This window comes from Euprymna scolopes, chromosome 28 (genome assembly GCF_053919585.1).
Source record: "Euprymna scolopes isolate OS-2025 chromosome 28, ASM5391958v1, whole genome shotgun sequence".
NCBI classification, from domain to species: domain Eukaryota; kingdom Metazoa; phylum Mollusca; class Cephalopoda; order Sepiida; family Sepiolidae; genus Euprymna; species Euprymna scolopes.
This window is the reverse complement of record NC_136509.1, coordinates 30,940,580-30,958,784: the sequence shown is the minus strand read 5'-3', so window position 1 is coordinate 30,958,784 and position 18,205 is coordinate 30,940,580. Positions and strand designations below refer to the sequence as shown.

The window sequence follows — 18,205 nt, the reverse complement described above, 5'->3', positions numbered from 1 at the left end:
GAAAGGATTACCTCAGGAGAACAAGAAAACTCTTGGAAACGAAATTATATAGCAGAAACCTAATAAAAGGTATAAATACATGGGCAGTATCACTAGTAAGATACTCTGGACTGTTCATATGGGTGGACCAAAGAAGAACTGAGACAACTCGATCAGAAGACCAGGAAACTCATGATCATGCACAATGCATTATACCCGAAGGATGATGTTGACAGACTCTACGTGAAAAGGAAAGACAGCGGCAGAGGACTGGTCTGCATAGAAGACTGTGTGAATGACACACAAAAAAAAGAACAAATGCAAAATAATGAAAGGATAATTATGGCAGCGAGAGACACTGAGCCCCCCCCCCCACAAAACAGACAAATGACAAAACAAGAAAAGAAAAATGGGAAGAGAAACAACTACATGGAAGATTCATACGAATGACAAAAGATGAGAATAACAAAAACACGTGGACATGGATGCGAAAAGGACTTGTAAACCGAGAAACTGAATCCCTAATAACTGCAGCACAAGATAACTCGATAAGAACCAACCATATCAAAGCAAAGATCGATAAAACACAAGAAAACAGCAAATGCAGACTCTGTGGACAAAGAGACGAAACGATAAACCATATAGTAAGTGAATGCAGTAAACTCGCCCAAAAGGAATACAAAAAGCAAACTTGCCCAAAAGGAATACACAAACAGGCACGACCAAGTGGGGAGAGCAGGACACTGGGAATTATGCAAACAACTGCATTTTGAACGTACAGACAAATGGTACAAGCATAAGCCAGCAACAGTACTCGAAAACAAGAACCACTAAATCCTATGGGACATGAACATACAGACGGACAAACCCATCCAAGCAAGAAGACCAGATGTCGTAATAATTAACAAGAAAAATTCTATCAAATCGTAGATTTTGCTATCCCAGCTGACCATAGGGTGAGTACGAAAGAAAAGGAGAAATGGAGGAAATACACAGAGTTAGCCAGAGAGTTAAAAGGGATTTGGATGATGAAGAAAATCAAAATAATACCTATAATAGTAGGAGCACTAGGAACAATCTTGAAAAACTTTTAAAAAAAGGATGGGAGAAATTGGAACCAGAGGAATGGCTGCAAAGATACAACGACAACGATAAGGAAAATGGCTGAAATATTAAGGAAAACCTTTGAATGCGGGGAATAATACACATGACACACATGGGTGAGCCAGACAATCTTCTACAGAGGCAAAACATGAAGAAGCTTTACAGGGAATGAAGAACACTGAAGCTGCATATCAACAAGTTCTACATCCTCATCACGCATCCCCTCCCAGTGCCCATCACTGTCCTCCCCCCTAAAAAGTGTGAAACCAAATAGCCGAGAAGGTTCAAGGAGGAGGGAAAGACTGAGAAGAGAGCACTGACCAAACCTCCGCCAGACAAGCGCGAAGAGAACTGGGACCTTGGGGAAGCTTAGTGCCACTGAAATTCCAGTACAGCAATCGTCGCTGACAGTGAGAAATCAATGGTGAGCAGCTGCTGCAATAACGCAAATTTATTTGCAAATGCTATCGAAGGAGGTGGAGAGTGCTGGTGGTCTGGGGAGACTTGTTGTCACTCAGCTTCCAGGAAACATACAGGTTTTCAATCAGACTTATGACGACCTGTGTGAAAGCTCCATGTGAGCCAATAATAATAATAATAATAATAATAATAATGATGATGATAATAATAATAATAATGATAATGATAATAATAATAATACTTTGAAATTAAATTGGAAAATCCCAGGTCCTGATGGAGTACAAGGATATTGGATAAAGGCTTAACAAACCCATCAACTTTATAAGTATCTTCAAAATAATGTGCCGCTTTGGATAGTCACGGGGAAAACTGTACTTTGTGTAAAAGACTTGGCAAAAGGAAATGTAGTTGATAACTTTAGACCTATCACGTGGTTTACCATTATTGTGGAAATTGCTGGCAGGGATCATAGCTAATGAACTGTACAGTTACCTTGAATAAGCAACGTTAGTGCCATAGGAACAAAAAAGGGTGCAGGTGGGGAAGTTGTGGGACTAAAGACTAACTATTGATTGACAAGATGATTTTGAAAAATTGTAAGAAATGGTTAACGTCATTAGCAATTGTGTGAATTGATTATCGCAAAACTTATGATATGGTTTCGGATAGTTGAACAGAAATATGGATATGTTTGGAGCTGCAATGAATATCAAATCCTTCATAAGTGAGTCGACGAAAAAGTAGAACATAGAACTGAATGCAGGTCAAACCAGACTTGGCAAGGTAAAAATAAAGCGGGGAATATTCCAGGGTGGTAGTCTGTCACCGTTGTTGTTTGTCTTGACAATGATACCATTGACAACAATACCATTGACAATGATACCATTGACAATGGTGCTAAGGAAAACAAAGATTTTTTAGAGAAGAAAGGAGAAAGAATTAACCATCTACTTTTCATGGACGATTTAAAGTTATTTGCAAAAGATAAAGAACAAATTGATAGTTTAGTAAACACAGTAAGAGTTGTCTTCATTTTCTTCTTCTTCTTCATCATCATCATCATCATCATCATCATCAGTTTAACACTTGGTTGTGAGCAGACACATAGGAAGTTGCGTCAGTAACACATTAGAAAAGGCTCAGCAGCATTCAGTTGTATCGGCCAGGGCTTACTGAACTTCAGGACATCATGGAGCCCCTGAGCAGGACGAAGGTTTCTCACAGAGCACTAACAAGATAATTTCTAAAATAAATGTGAAAAACATTAATTTCAAATTTTAACTTACACGAGTTGTTCCTATTCATGATTTTACAATATTTTTATGTCTACAATCATTTTGTTTTTGATTAATCAAAAATTGTTGCATTTTTGTTAATTTATTTTTTACTTACTTTTTCATGAACCATCCTGAAACTCTTTACATCTGTAGTTATGCATCATATCTATTTTCAGTAAAAAAAAAATATATCAAAAATTAAATGTCTGCAGCTATTTAATTTTTCCATATAAAGCGTTTGGTCCTCTTTAAGAAAGGGCTTCCAAAGCCCCTCAGTCTCACTCACGGAGCCCCAGGGCTCTGTGGGGCACACTTTGGGAAACCCTGGTGTAGGCGACGTGGAAGATGGCCGTGGCAGTTTGAGAATGGGATAGTGTTCTAAAATGTTATGTTAACTGCTTCGATTTTTTTATTTGACCGAATGTAACTGACTAGAGAATACGAGATTTGACATCCATCAATTCCTTTTCATACTCCAAACCTGAAGAGCTCTGATTCTACTCATTTAGCAAAATGAACAATGCATATATTTTTAATAAAATAATCAAGGAGAATAACTCCTACTTTTATGTGAAGAGTATAAAAGTTGTCTCCCTAAAAACTAAAATTTTCTTTTTTTTTATGTATAAGTTTAAAAAAATGTGCAAACAAATAAAAATTTAAATCTAAAATGATTTCTCTGCATCCCGGGTAATGCCGGATAGATACCTGCAGGAATAAGAAAGAGACCCTACCATCCATGGAAAGTCGTCCTCGGTGAAGATGGTTAAAATAATTCAAAGATCCCCAATATTCTTCTAGTTTGTTATCAGAATGCCCACGCCATCGAGCGCGTTTCTTTTTAATCTTTTCCAGTGGGGTGCACCGTCCAGGATCATCCTCTGCACAAAACAAAAACAAAATGAAAACTTATAGATACATTGTTCATATATTTATTCAAGGGGTTGGGTGGTTGTTTTGTTTTACAGCATGTCATCTAGTGTTAGGCTGACTACAATATGGTTGTCTTTAAGTCCCATGAAAACAAGTTCTTGTTGAACTGGTACCTTAAATAATGAAATTATACCTAATTTTCACCACTAAAGCTTACTACGCCATTGTCCCGGTAACCACTGTGCATTCATTAACCCTTATGCTCAAGTGCCTCTCAAGCCTTGATAAGTGGTGACTTGCTTGTAAAAAAAAAAAAAAATGGGACATTCCATGTTAAATCATCCAGGCACCACTCCCCTCAGAATTTTTTTTATCATTTTGACCCCTGTAAGATATACATAAGTTATGATGAATGGCCAAATTTCAGACCCAGCAATCAATGGGAACCCTATTTTTGAGCCCAACCAAAATAAGACCAAAAAAAGGACTGTTACGACACGTCGTGACAGGACTACCCATCATTACAAAATTGTAAATTTTTTGAAAGTATTTAGTTTCTGGCCTAGAAAATTGTACCTAGTAGGGTTTTTTGACTCAGGAATCTGAACATCAACCTTAGAAAGCCAGGGGACTTCTTTGCCATTTATATGCCGAGACAGCTCCTGCGGGAACCCCCAAAAGGGCATAACTTTGGGGGTCAAGAAAAGACAACTCTAGGTCAGAGGTGATATCTGTTTTAATATTTAGAAAGCCAAAAGATAGAACTTTAAGGATATATAGATAGGTTCATATTTAGTATTTTATTCCTTCACATTGAAATTTAATGCTGAAAATTGACAATTTTCAAAAAAATCACAGTTGTACAGGTATAGGTACAATTTTCTAGACCAGAAACTAAATACTTTCGAAAAATTTACAACTTTGTAACTATGGGTAGTCCCGTCACGACGCGTCCCGACAGTCCTTTTTCGGCCTCTTGAACTTATTTTAGCTGGGCTCAAAAACAGGGTTTCCATTGATTGCTGGGTCTGAAATTTGACAGTTCATCATAACTTATGCATATCTTACAGGAGTCAAAAGGATAAAAAATTCTGAGGGGGGTGGTGGAATTTCGATCTTTTACTGGATGATAAGGCATGGAATGTCCTAAATCTATTTTATGTATATATATATATTTAAAAGTTTTAAATGGAAGGAAAATAATCTTTACCAATCCTTGTAAAACTTAAATCCGAGAACTGATAGAAGTGCTAGGTAAAAATTCAGTTCTAAGTGACACTCATTTGGAGATTGAAGGTTCAATCCTCAGTATGGGTGATACTAAAAATACAATTGTGAATTACTTAACAGTTCTACCTGATCATGGCTGACATAACAAGAAAATGTTAACCCCTATGGCTTAAATAAAGGGTCCTGTTTGTAATTTTGTACGGATTCACGAGTCCAACAGAAAAATTCCTGAGTTCAATCAATTGGTTGGAGATCACATCAGCCGAAATTTTGTTAGATGATGCGAATAGTAATTTGAATAATCAAAATAATTTTTAGAAATTTTAATCCATCACACATTTTTGCCGAGTTAATTGGATTGGATAAACCTATCGTTTTATTCCAAGAAAACCTCACAACCAGTGGTGGTAAATGCTCCTGCACCTAATTCTGTTGCCCCTCTCTGATCAAACGCAATCTACTCTGCACTTTCTCCTGTTTGGCAGGTTGTCTGTCATTCTAAACGCAATCTGTTAAATGATAAAAACACAAGTTGTCGGAAAACAACAAATATAATGAAATACTGACAGCTTCGTTGTGAAGATTGCATTTTTTTTTTTACATAGGCATCACCACTTATCAAGGCCAAGAGGCCACTCGAGGATAAGGGTTAAAGAGTGTACAGTAGAAATTGGACAATATAGTAACCGTTAGTAATGGAGATTCGGTAAATTTGTTAACTTATATGGAACGGCTCGTCAAAAACTTGTTTACGTTAGACTTGAAGACAACCATATTGTAGTCAGCCGGAAAGCAGAAAAACGGAAGACAATTCCATAGGCGTGCAGTTCTAAGAAAGAAGCTTTGCTCATGGAATCTACGCTTAGGTTTAGGCACAGATAAAGAATGGGGGAAACTAGTGATAGTGTTTTCTGCTAGACGGGTGTTTCTTGTGAAAGTTTGGCGAGGGGGAACCATAGAATGGAGCTCAGCCGAGCTCCTGCCATGAAAATAACGATAAAGTAAAGACAAACTCGCAACATCTCTTCTGTGAGAAAGAGGTTGCAGGGAAGAAAAAAGGACATTCCCACAAGGCTACAAAGTTTATTTTGAACTCTATCAAGACAGGATAAGTCCTTTCTAGCAGCTCCTGCCCAGATGTGGCAACAGTACTCCATCCTTGGACGTACCTGGCTCTTATATAGATAGAGAATTGCATCAGCAGTGAGATATCTATTGGATCAATAGAAGGATCCAACCATTTTTCCAGCGGCCTTGGCAACGGATTTAATGTATGTGTTCCATTTCAGATCAGGAGTAAAGGTCAGAAGCTTATCAAAACATGAGGCCTCCCCAAGACGAGAGCCATTCATTTCAATTGATGCCAGATGGGGATCAGAGCGTTGATGATGTAAAGATAAAAGCTTGGTTCTAGATGCATTAAAAGTAACAAGCCACCTCTTTCCCCATTGTACTACTTGCTCAAGATCAGAGAAGAGAGAATCAGAGAGAACTTGGAGGTTGTTGTCTTGTTTCAATCGTTGCTTCTAAAATGAGTTATTTGGTCAATAGATTGGCATCAGCAGATTTCTATTTGTTGTATTATTATTAGGCCAAACAAGAATATTTATATATGTATATATGTACTAGCAAGCTGCCTGGCATTGCCTGGTTGTAAAATATGCTTAAATATGATATTTTGATTAATGCAGATTTTGTATTTATCTTTATACTATTCTGGAGGTTGAATGTTCAATACTCAGTATGGACTACACTCAAAATACGATTGTGAATTACTTAAGACTTCTACCCAGTTATGGCTGACAGAACGAGAGCATGCTACCACCATGAATTAAATTTTTGTTGGCTTTCCCTGCTACCTCAACTGTTCTACATTCTTTGATCATCATAGGTTTAACATCTGTTTTACATGTTGGCATGTATTGCACGGCTTTTAGACATCAATATCCAAACTGATCCATCTCTACCCAGGTCTTTATTTATCCATCTTTCTCTCATATTCCAGCCTTATCACTTCCTCACAAGTGGTCCATCTTTTTTTCTCCCATTCGTGTTTCCCTTGGCCTTCTCCTGCTATGTCCACTTTTCTAAATCTTCTAACCCAAGAATTCTCAGTTCTTCTTTCAGTGTGACCAAACTAATAAAAGCTTCTCTTCTGCATACATAATGACCAGATTTAATTTTCCTCTGAGGTCATCAGATCTAAAAATAAAAAAGGCTTCCTTCAGTCTTGACAGACTATGGATACCCATGCAAAGGGTGCCTTTATTTATCATAAAAATTATATTACATTTCTTAAGGCATACAACTAGTGCCAGGCAGGTGTTATATGACAAAAAATGCTGCAATTTCATTAAGCCCGAAGGGAATGGGGAGGGAGGGGTGTCGGGGGACATCCACTTGGTCTATTCCCTAAGACTAGTTGCAATCACCACAATACCGCATTCACTCTATGAACGTAAGCTATTTAAAGTCTACCCAAAGGGTGCCTGCGTGTGAAATTTTATTGCAAGAGTTGCGCTATCTCCAACCACATCTCTCCTGAGTCGACATTCCTGAATACCAGTGGCAAGTGGAGGTTCAGAACGACTAGAAACAATGCCAAGATAAGCAGAAAGCACATACAGCGCCTAGAATTCCCAAATGGTTACCCATCTGGTACTAGCCAGGCTCAAGGTTGCTTAACTTCAGTGATCTGACGAGAACCGGTGTAACAATGTGATTATGCCGTATATATCAGATCTAAGCGTGTCACTAAGACTCACATTTCACATCCATTGTATCATTCCTGTATCATTTCTGTATCATTCCTGTATCATTCCTGTATCATTTCTGTATCATTCCTGTATCATTTCTGTATCATTCCTGTATCATTTCCTGTATCATTCCTGTATCATTTCTGTATCATTCCTGTATCATTTCTGTATCATTCCTGTATCATTTCTGTATCATTCCTGTATCATTCCTGTATCATTTCTGTATCATTTCTGTATCATTCCTGTATCATTTCTGTATCATTTCCTGTATCATTCCTGTATCATTCCTGTATCATTTCTGTATCATTTCCTGTATCATTCCTGTATCATTCCTGTATCATTTCTGTATCATTTCCTGTATCATTCCTGTATCATTTCTGTATCATTCCTGTATCATTTCCACTCGATGCAACATTAAGCTTGGTCAGTACAAGATGGATGACCACTTGGAAATACTACGTGCTATCTTTCATAAAATGCCAACATTTCCGTGCAAGAATCTAACATCGTCATCTGATGCGGACATACATGCAACTGGGATCATTTGTGAATCTCATACTCTCATGAAACTTCCTCCTTCAGAGGAAGCCTGTTCAACCCTCTAAGCTTACTGCCACTTTGGTTCATTTTTTTTTTCAATAATAAGGGATCTATTAGATCTGAGACTTTTATTTTGTATTGTGTTTGAGAGATTAGTAGTCGATGAACCAACCCAGATGTGGCAAAAATACTCCGTGTATGGACTTTGTTTACTCACTAATCTCCTACTAAATTTCTATTGATCAACCCTCTGGTACAGTTAGGGAAGCTGGAAACAGGGAGGGAATTCCAAAGTCTAGCAGTCTGAGGAAAAACACTATTAGAGTAGAAGGCTTCCCGGTATTTTGGGATCTCGATAGTGAATGGGGTGGAATTTTGCTGCCTGTCAGGTTAGTCGGGGGTACATACTCACAAGTGTTATGAATTCATTAGAGCACATCCCATTAAAACAAGGATGCAACATTGCGGCGATGGTAAAGAGGTTGGAACTCAGCTGATGATGCATAATCATGTTGACACACCGGTTTTCGCTAGATCACCAAGCAATATTGAGTTTTGTCAGTACCAGATGGGTGACAATTTGGAAATACCAGGCACTGTATGTAGGAGGACATCAACGCCTCCCTGCAAGAGTTGCAAAAATCTAACATTGTCATGGGAAGTGAGGGATATATACATGCAACTGGGGATGGACTGTGAATTTCATACCCCCATGAGACTTCCTCCTTTGGAAGAAGCAGGTTAAAGCCCCTAGTATTAGTGCCACTTTCATTCATTTTTTTATCCCTATCTGAGAGATTAATGGTTGATGTGCTAGCCCAAAGTGACAAAAATACTCCCTGCATGTTTTTCTTTACTCGCCAATCTTTTATTAAATTTCCAAATTTCCATTGATCAACTCTGTTGTTTTACTCCTCCTATCCTAACTGGTCTTATTTTATATCGTATACTCCTGCATTTGTTATCTTTGTTTATCAACAGTCAAAGCTTATGCAGAAAAGAAAGAATTAAAAGGTTGGAATAATCCATTACACCACACACTGTATGTAGAAGAATGTTGATACCTCCCTGCAAGGACTACAAGAACTTAACGTTGCCATCTTCCCCTGAACAGGATATACATGCAATTAGGGAATGCACGTGTGTTATATATTCTCAACTATACTTCCATATATCACAGGCCTGATAAACTATTCTCCTGGTCAACAGTGATAATTTAATATTCCCTTTACACTTTCTCTTTTTGTAAATGACTTCTCAATCGACTCACCATTTATGTCCATATTAAATTGATCTTCCATCTCAGGTTCTGCAGTTTTGTCAGGAAAATCATCATCATCGTCATCAAGCATCGTATGTAAAGGGGGCGATGTTGCACTGGAAAAGACATTGAAAGTGTTTTAGTTTTACTAAATATTTAAATAGCTTTTTATACATTAAGAACATCACTTATTTTACCAATTCTTTCCTTTATATTAACAATAGCGGGGGGGGGGTACCCGGCGTTGGCTGGGTGTTTGGAGGTGTGTGTATGTTGGGGAGGGGGGTTATATCAAAACAACCCTGTTTAAAAAAAACGTTGGCCGGGTGTTTGGAGGTGTAAAGAAAAAAATTTTTAGTAGGAAGGTAGGCTTGACGCAAAGGTGGAAACGAAATGGAAAAAAAACCTGAGACCTAATCATCTCGGCCACGAGGAGAGAAGAAGTCATAAGTGTCTTAAGTTAACGTTTATAAAGTGAAATTGACAGGTGTGAGAAAGTTAAGTCGTGTGATGTTCGACCTAGTTTCCCCCACCCCATTCATTCGCTTTTTTTATACTGAAAAGCGTGCCGAAGACGAAAATAGCACGTAAAAGTTGGGCAAATTAAAGATAGCTGCGATCCCCGTTCTTAACTCGTAGATATTACAATTTAGATAGCATATAAAAAGTTTTAAGAAGGAGTGAGCCGACCGAGAAGCCCAGCGAAAAAAGCCTTTGGCGGACATACACAAAAATGCACACACACACACACACTAACACACATTTTCACTTTTATATATATAGATTTACTTTTTTACAGACCATCAATCAAGGGAGATAATAAACTAACACAGGAAATGAAAAGACATGCTGTAATAGTTGAAATAATAGCAGAACACAACGATTTGAAAATTGCACGATTTCTTAAAGTCGCACGATCCTTTGTTTTTAAAATTAAAAAAAAGTTACTAAATGTAAAAAGCACCAGCAACACTAGAATATACAAGTTTATTCAACAATATCATTGAGAAGAGCCCCCAGAGGTTAATGAGGTCAATTGCAAAAGATCTCGGTGTCTCAAAAGCCACAAACTAAAGGACTATCCATGAGAATCTTTGATACAAATCCTGTGTGATGAAGAGAGGTCAGTTTATGTCAGAGACGACTACACTTGTTTAGTGAGATTGAAGAACTTTTGCACCATCACATAAGGCCGAAACAATTCAAGAATGGTTAGCGGAACATTTTCATGATCACATTACTCATGGCCTCCAAGCTCTTTAGACCTTAATCCATTGGATTATTACATGTGGGGCATTGTTGAGAGATGCTGATAGACATCCTGACAACACCAAAGATTCTCCGAAAGCATCCATAGTCAGAATAATGGACAATGTCAACGAGGACCATCTTATATGCGCCTACCAAAGGTTTAGGTCTTGAATAGAAGCTGTCATTGAAGCGGAGGGAGATTTCACTGGATGAAATTATTTATTTGTCACTTATGCACCAATGTCATTTTATTTAATTACATTTAATGTGTTGCTGTTTGTATTGTTATTATCCTTAAAAATGCAATAGATGTTCTCAAACACCACATGCACCCAATATATATATATATATATATATATATATATATATATATATATATATATATACAGGGTGGCCGAAAAGTCCCAGGACACTTTTTTTGTTGATTATATATGTTTTCTGTGTGTTTCATTAAAAAATACTGTGTTTTATTAAAAATACATGTATAGTGTCCTGGGACTTTTCGGCCACCCTGTATATATATATATATATATATATATATATATATATTACTATAATAATTAAATACCTACAGACACTAGTGTTTCATCCTTTCGGGAATCTTCAGTGCAGGGTGTCATGATTAACACCAGTCAATAGATTCCAACCCAGCAACACAAGCCATCTCTGGCTTGATTAGCAGAAACCGTATCCATTCGGATACCATTAACCACGTGAAATAACGTTGAATTTAAACATTTTATTTTAAAATGTTTTTTACTTCAGTCAGAGTGATCCAATCATTATACAATGATCTATGCATAAGAGCTAAATTAACCGACTTAATTCAACTTAAATATATATATATAGTAAGTTATGAAAATATATATGGAAATTAAGCTACACGGAATTTTCAATATTTCATCATCATAAGAATTTGTGGAGCTAATGCATGGAATTGATGTTACCACGTGTTTATATATACACATGGTATTGTTTGCTAGCTAACCAATCAGATTCTTGGTTACTCCTGCCCATATTTTCACCAACCAATAGTCAGGCTTTTATCAGATTGGCTAGCTTCTATTTCATCTTTCTTTGTTTTATTTTTTGAAGAAGGTGATTCATCCTTTTGTGTATTAAAAGATGACCTTATTTTAACTTGGATGTGCTTGGATGTGTCTGCTTGTATTTTAGGCACTAGATTACTTTAGTTGTATATTTATTAATTATTATAATTACTATTATATATATATATATATATATATATATATGTCCTGCCTTGACAGAGTACAAAATAGACTTTGCGGCTTAGTGGGGGATGCCCTTTTCTCTACCCTGATACCTCTCTCCCATAGAAGAGACTTTGTGAGCATATCCTTGTTTTATCGTTATTCCCATGGCAGGTGCTCGTCTGAACTCCAATCTCTGGTCCCCCCTCGCCAATCTTTCACGAAAAACACCCATCTAGCTGAATCCACTGTGAAAAATTTCCCCCACCATTTATCTGTGCCTAAATCAAAACGTGGATTCCATGAACAAAGCTTCTTTCTTAGAACTGCACGCCTGTGGAACTCTGTTCCGTCTGCCTGCTTCCCACCTGACTACAACTTGGATGTCTTCAAGTCCAACGTTAACAAATTCCTAATGAACCGCCCCCTTAAGTAAACACTTGATCAAATTTCCACACTAACATACTGTACTTGCAATAACCCTTATCCCTGAGTGGCTTCCGGGCCTTGATAAGTGGTGACCACCGTGAAAAAAAAAAAAATATATATATATATATGTATATATATATATATATATATTGTGCCGAGTCATAGAAATTTCCAGGTTGATATCTGGGGCACATTAATTCACTAAGAGAGATCCACCCTTGGTCTTCGTTAAGAAATGAATCTAGGAGAAGGAAACTCTGATGTAAAAACCTGCGGTCTACTGTATACTCTCTCGTGTGGCAGCCAACTGCACTGACGGAGGTTAGCAGTAATACCAAAAAGAGTGGTTGGTTCTACACAAAGCCTTCACCACTATAAACAAATCATCTGTATGGATTTCTGAACAACTTAGTTGTTGTGGCGGAAGCTCATACGTCGAAATCGACAAGAGAATTCATCAGAGATATATTATATATAATATATGTATATATATATATATATATATATATATATATATATATATATATATATATATATATATATATATATATATATATATATATTACAACATTAAATATTATCTTACACTTGGAACCTATCAAAATAATAAAAAGCTCAATATAATAGATAGAGCAATTAAAGAAATAGGAAAAAATTGATAATGGAAAATAAAACTGAATAAATTGCAATAATTATTGATCCATCAAAAGTTCAAATAAAGAATTGAATAATAATAATAATAAAGAATTTTCTTTATTAAAATTCTTTATTTGAATTTTTGATGGATCAATAATTATTGTAATTCATTCAATTTTATTTTCTATCATGAATTTTTCCTATTTCTTTATCTGGTGCAAAAGTCTGGACAAATAGACAAGCTTCTTTTTATTTTTAACATAAATTTTAATCATGTTTTAATATCTTAATGCATCTAATTGCTAATGGTATGCATTGCTTCAACAGGATTCAGACACTATCACATGTTGCGGATACTTGGATAGCACATTTCCAAGTGTAACAGAGCTCGTATCGACGCGTGTGAAAATATCAGCAGGAGCTGCAGAATAGCTGGCTTGCAAAGATATTAGCAGCAGTAGCTGTTTGAGCGTATATGCAAATTAGCAAGTGTGCATGAACTTGCATCACAAGAAAGAGAAAAAAACGACAGCATGTTGCAGAGGAAAGAAGAAAAGTGCGCAGCGGGCAAGATGGGCGTGTAAAGTTGAAGGCAAGAAATGGCTGGCTACGGCCAGTGTGAGGTCAGGACAAAGAAAAACATAAGCCAGGTGAGATGAATGTGTGGTTCTGTGGTGGTGGTGGTGGCAGGAGACTTTTAAGCTGGTGTCGAGACAGCAGGGTTTTGTTAATCTCATGGCAGACAAAATGAACAGTAAAAAAAAAAAAAACAAGAAGCAAGCATAAAAATTACTTGTGTTAAAACAGAAAAAAAAATGCTGAGTCGGATTTATTTATTTTTGTTTGTTTGTTCTTTTGCAACAGTACTGGAAAATGGATTGAATGCCGAAGATTAATTTATATACTAAAATCTCTGGATTTGAATCCATTGAATTTTTTTCTTATAGGGAGAGCTTAAAACAATAGTTTATGCTAGAAACTTTCCCAAAAAGCACTCATCTAGCTACAATCATGACCAACAATTTCCCCTGACTCTTTATCTGTGCTTAAATTTAAACACAAACTCCATAAACAAAACTTCCTTCCTAGAACTGCCCACCTATGAAACTCTGTTCCGCTGGCCTGCTTCTCAACTGATTACAACATGGTCATCTTCAAGTCCAATGTAAACAAATTCTTGTTGAACCTCCCCCTCCAGATAATCAAATTCTGCCCAATTTCAACCAAAAACGATGACTAAGCTGTTGTCTTAGTTACCACCTTACACTCATTAACGCTTATCTTTGAGTGGTCTCCGTGTGACAAAAAATAAAAACAATAGACGATAGGACCCTTAAAATATTTCAAAAATTTAAACCACAGCACTGTCTTTATTAACAATTAAAAAACAAAGCAATAGAGTATAAGACCCTTAAAATATTGTTAAATTTAAACCACAGCACTGTCTTTATTAACAATTAAAAAAAACAAGCAATCGAGGATAGCATCTTTAAAATATTTTTAAAATTTAAAGCATGGCACTGTCTTTATTAACTCGGTAATGAACTTATATTATATGGATGCTTCGGACTACTGATCTCATATAAAATGTTATTCACACAACATTTCAGTTAATGTAACCTCTGGACTTCTTCAGGTGAAAAACCTGCACAAAATTTCAAAGGGAACTCTTTATTTAATCCATGAGAGTTGCATGTTCTTGTTCCATCAAGATGAGAACTGTAGTTCGGCCAATGCAACTTAAACCGTATTAACTCAGTATTACATTAGCTCTTACTTTTAAACAATTTTATTCATTACAGTAACCCCGGGAGACGGCATTAAAAATTAGTAACAAGATACAGTACAGTATATCGATGCATCCGTTCAGTCTCAAAAGACAAAGGATACCCCCTGTAAGGACAGCTGCACGTGTAACTGCAAGGCAGGATTACACAATCCCAACCACACCTCTCCTGAATCAGCACTGTTTGAGTCCAGTGGTAAGGAGAAGTCCAGAACGACTGGAAACAATGCTGAGATAAGCGGAGAGCACATATAGCACCTGGGGTCCTAAATGATCACCCATTTAGTACTGACCAAGTTCAACGTTGCTTAACTTCGGTGATCCAGCGGAAACCAGTGTGTCGACGTGATTATGCCATAATACAGTATATAATACACATGTATATAATTAAATAACATTTATTGATAACACCGTAAGGCAGGGCAAATACAGTAACCAGGGCTCGGAAAAACATTGTATTCCACATTGAAACCTGAAAAAGAACGTATCCCGAGGCCATCGTATCCCAGGGTTCTACTGTATTTTGTTTCTGAAGTTTTGAGATGAGGATTAATGATTTGTATTTTTTTGACTACTATTCTCATCTTGTATGTTATTTTCATAACATTTTGGCCGATGTAACCTCCAACCTTCTCCAGGTAAGTTTTGTTGATTTCAGGAATATGTATTAAATTTCAAACAATTCTTCATTTAATCCACAGGGTGGTGGAGGGTAGCTTATTCTCGTCCTGTCAGCTATGACCGAGTATGAGTTTTAAATAATTGGTAGTTGTATTCTAAATCTATTTTTAGTGAATTAGTATATGGTACTACAATAATGCTTCTCTATGCAACATCCATGTGTTGTTCGCAATAAATTAATATGAAATGTAAGCATTTTTTTTTTTTACTCTGTTTAACTCCAGACAAGGAAGAGTGTACCTAGAGGCTACTATTTCGGACCACATCTACAGGGCCAGTATATAAGGAGTTGAGTAGCAAGATATCTGTTCACATTACATTTAAATTTCTGCATGTCAGTATAGTCAGAGAAGCAGGAGACTGGGAAAGAATTCCAAAGTCTAGTAGTTTGAAGGAAGAAACTTTTAGGGTAGAACGTTTTCCAGCATCTAAGGATCTCTACAGTGATGTCATGTGATTTTGCTGCTTGTCGGGTTAGTCAGAGGTATTTACGTCGAAGGGGCACAAGTTCTATGAGTTCATCAGAGCACTTTCCATTAAAATACTTGCAATACAGGCAGAAGGATGTAACACTGCGACAATGGGACAGAGGTTGGAGTTTCTTATAATTGTTAAAAGAAAAAAAATTTAGTCTTAGAAGCATTAAATGTTACCATCCATTTGCGTTCCCATTTCACTTCCGACTGGAGGTCATTCTCTAAGGTTTCAACCATTGCCTTAGATGGGAGTATATTCATTTTCCCTTGTGTCTGTTATAAAGCACCATTAGCAAATATACCCATCTCAGATACAATTTCATCAGGGAACTCATTTTTAAATATTAGGAATGATAAAGGTCCAAGGATCGACCCCCGAGGCACACCTGTATTAATATCATGCTGTTTGGACGTACAATCATTGAGGACAACCTGGATTTTTCTCTTGTCTAAGAAGACTGATATATTAGACACTTTATTAAATGCATTGACAAAGCAAGATAAGAAAATAACCTTGATGGTGAGGAAACTCCTGATGTGTCCCTTTTTAGTCTTGGCCTTAAATGAGGATCGGACTTGCTCGGCCTATTGCGAAGTTTCAGGGTCGATTCCAATGCGATTTCAATATTTTCACTGCATTCACGGCGCTGATCCAAGAGTTGGCAGGTTTTATCTTTTGTTGAAGGTAGCAGATTGAAACTCTCAAGCACCTCGTGTGTCACTTTGTCACCGAGGTTGGAGGTCATTCGTTCTGTGAGCTGGGAATTGCATCTCTGAACGGAACGATGACGTGATCTCTCTGTCCGTGTCTCGCAATTTTCGGACAATTGGCGAACTGAAATGATAATGGATTATAAATGTTAATAAATGTATGAATTGAGTGTTTAGTCAATAACTGCTTTATGAGTGTTTGTTCACACAAAAAAAATTAAAACACTAAGAAAATGCATTCATGTATATATATATATATATACTAGCGGGTGATAGGGGCTTTTCCCTGGCATAAAATATGCTTGAATATAATATTTTAATTTGTCCGGATTTTGTGTATATTATTATAAAGTTGTGATTTCAAAAATAAAAATAAAAAGTATTTGGGTGTAATCAACTAGAATTGAAACCGAAACTGTAGCATTCAAAGCTGATAACGGTACCACTGTATCAACATGATGTGCATCTGAACGGATAAAAAATAAAAAATAAACTAAAAGAAATGTACAAAACGTATAACGATTTCATCAATTTTGACCTATTTTTAACCCTTTAAAAGCTATTTTAACCAGCTAAAGACCCATAAAAGAATGGTCCGTAAAAAATCCAATCATTTGGGGACTCTAGTACCACTCTGTGACTTTTAGTTTCGGAGGAGATAGAGTTTGAAAATATGGAGACAGACAAACATATAGCTTCTTATATATTAGATTAATACAATTATAATCTCCACTACTAACGATTACTATGATTCTGATATTGTACTTTTTAACCCTTATCCTCGAGTGGCCTCTAGACCTTGATAAGTGGTGACTCCTATGTAAAAAAAAAAAAAAAAAAAACCATGAGAAGCAGAGAAGCTTGGCTAACCAAAATAATCAAGTAAATGTTTAATATTCATAGAATTTATCGGAAAAGACATCAGAGTGACACTTGACCTAGGATATCAGAAGACGAAAATATGGCAGAATAAAAATTAGACTGATTAAAGGAATGGAGACATAACAGAACAACAGTGAGTAAATCAAATATAATTGGAAAGAATAGTCTATCTATCTATCTATCTATCTATTGATTCAGTCATCCATTTATCTACCCTGTCTATCCATCCATCCATCTATCTACCAATATATCTATCCATTCATCTCTCTGTCTATCTATCTACCTATCTGTCTACCTACCTATCCATTCATCTACCTATCTATCTGTCAATCCATCTATTTATTTATCCATCCATCTATCTGTAAATTCATCTGCCTATCTATCTATCTATCCATCCATCCATCTATCTATCCATCTTTTCATTTATCCATCTATTTGTCAATCTATTAATGCTGCTATGTGAGTACAACTAAACATAGAGGATAACAACAAACTGATGACATCCCTCAAATAATAAAAAGGTGGAAGGGATCTGTTGAATAGACCTGTGGAGGTCCATCATCATCATCATCATCATCATGACGGGTTCCTTGGCCGGACCAATGTGACTCTTCCTCTCCAGAGTTCCCTGTTTTCCATCAGTTGCCTCAGATCTTCAGGTTCACAGTTGACGTCATGTGCTATTTGTTGGATGTACGTGGA

General features: G+C 36.6%; 1 protein-coding gene and 1 pseudogene across 3 annotated transcripts in view; both read right to left on the bottom strand.

The window, feature by feature from the left end:
- LOC145249553 (katanin-interacting protein-like) overlaps positions 1-18,205 on the bottom strand; it is a 648,058-nt gene that overhangs the window by 413,012 nt on the left and 216,841 nt on the right. For all 3 annotated transcript variants that reach the window (XM_080111227.1, XM_080111229.1, XM_080111228.1), the window contains exons 19-21: positions 16,424-16,745; positions 9,450-9,556; positions 3,515-3,661 (exon numbers count right to left, since the gene is read on the bottom strand). In XM_080111227.1, coding sequence (XP_079967353.1) covers positions 3,515-3,661; positions 9,450-9,556; positions 16,424-16,745 — 576 coding nt within the window. The remainder of the gene's footprint in view (positions 1-3,514; positions 3,662-9,449; positions 9,557-16,423; positions 16,746-18,205) is intronic.
- LOC145249795 (5S ribosomal RNA) lies at positions 7,502-7,618 on the bottom strand (annotated as a pseudogene).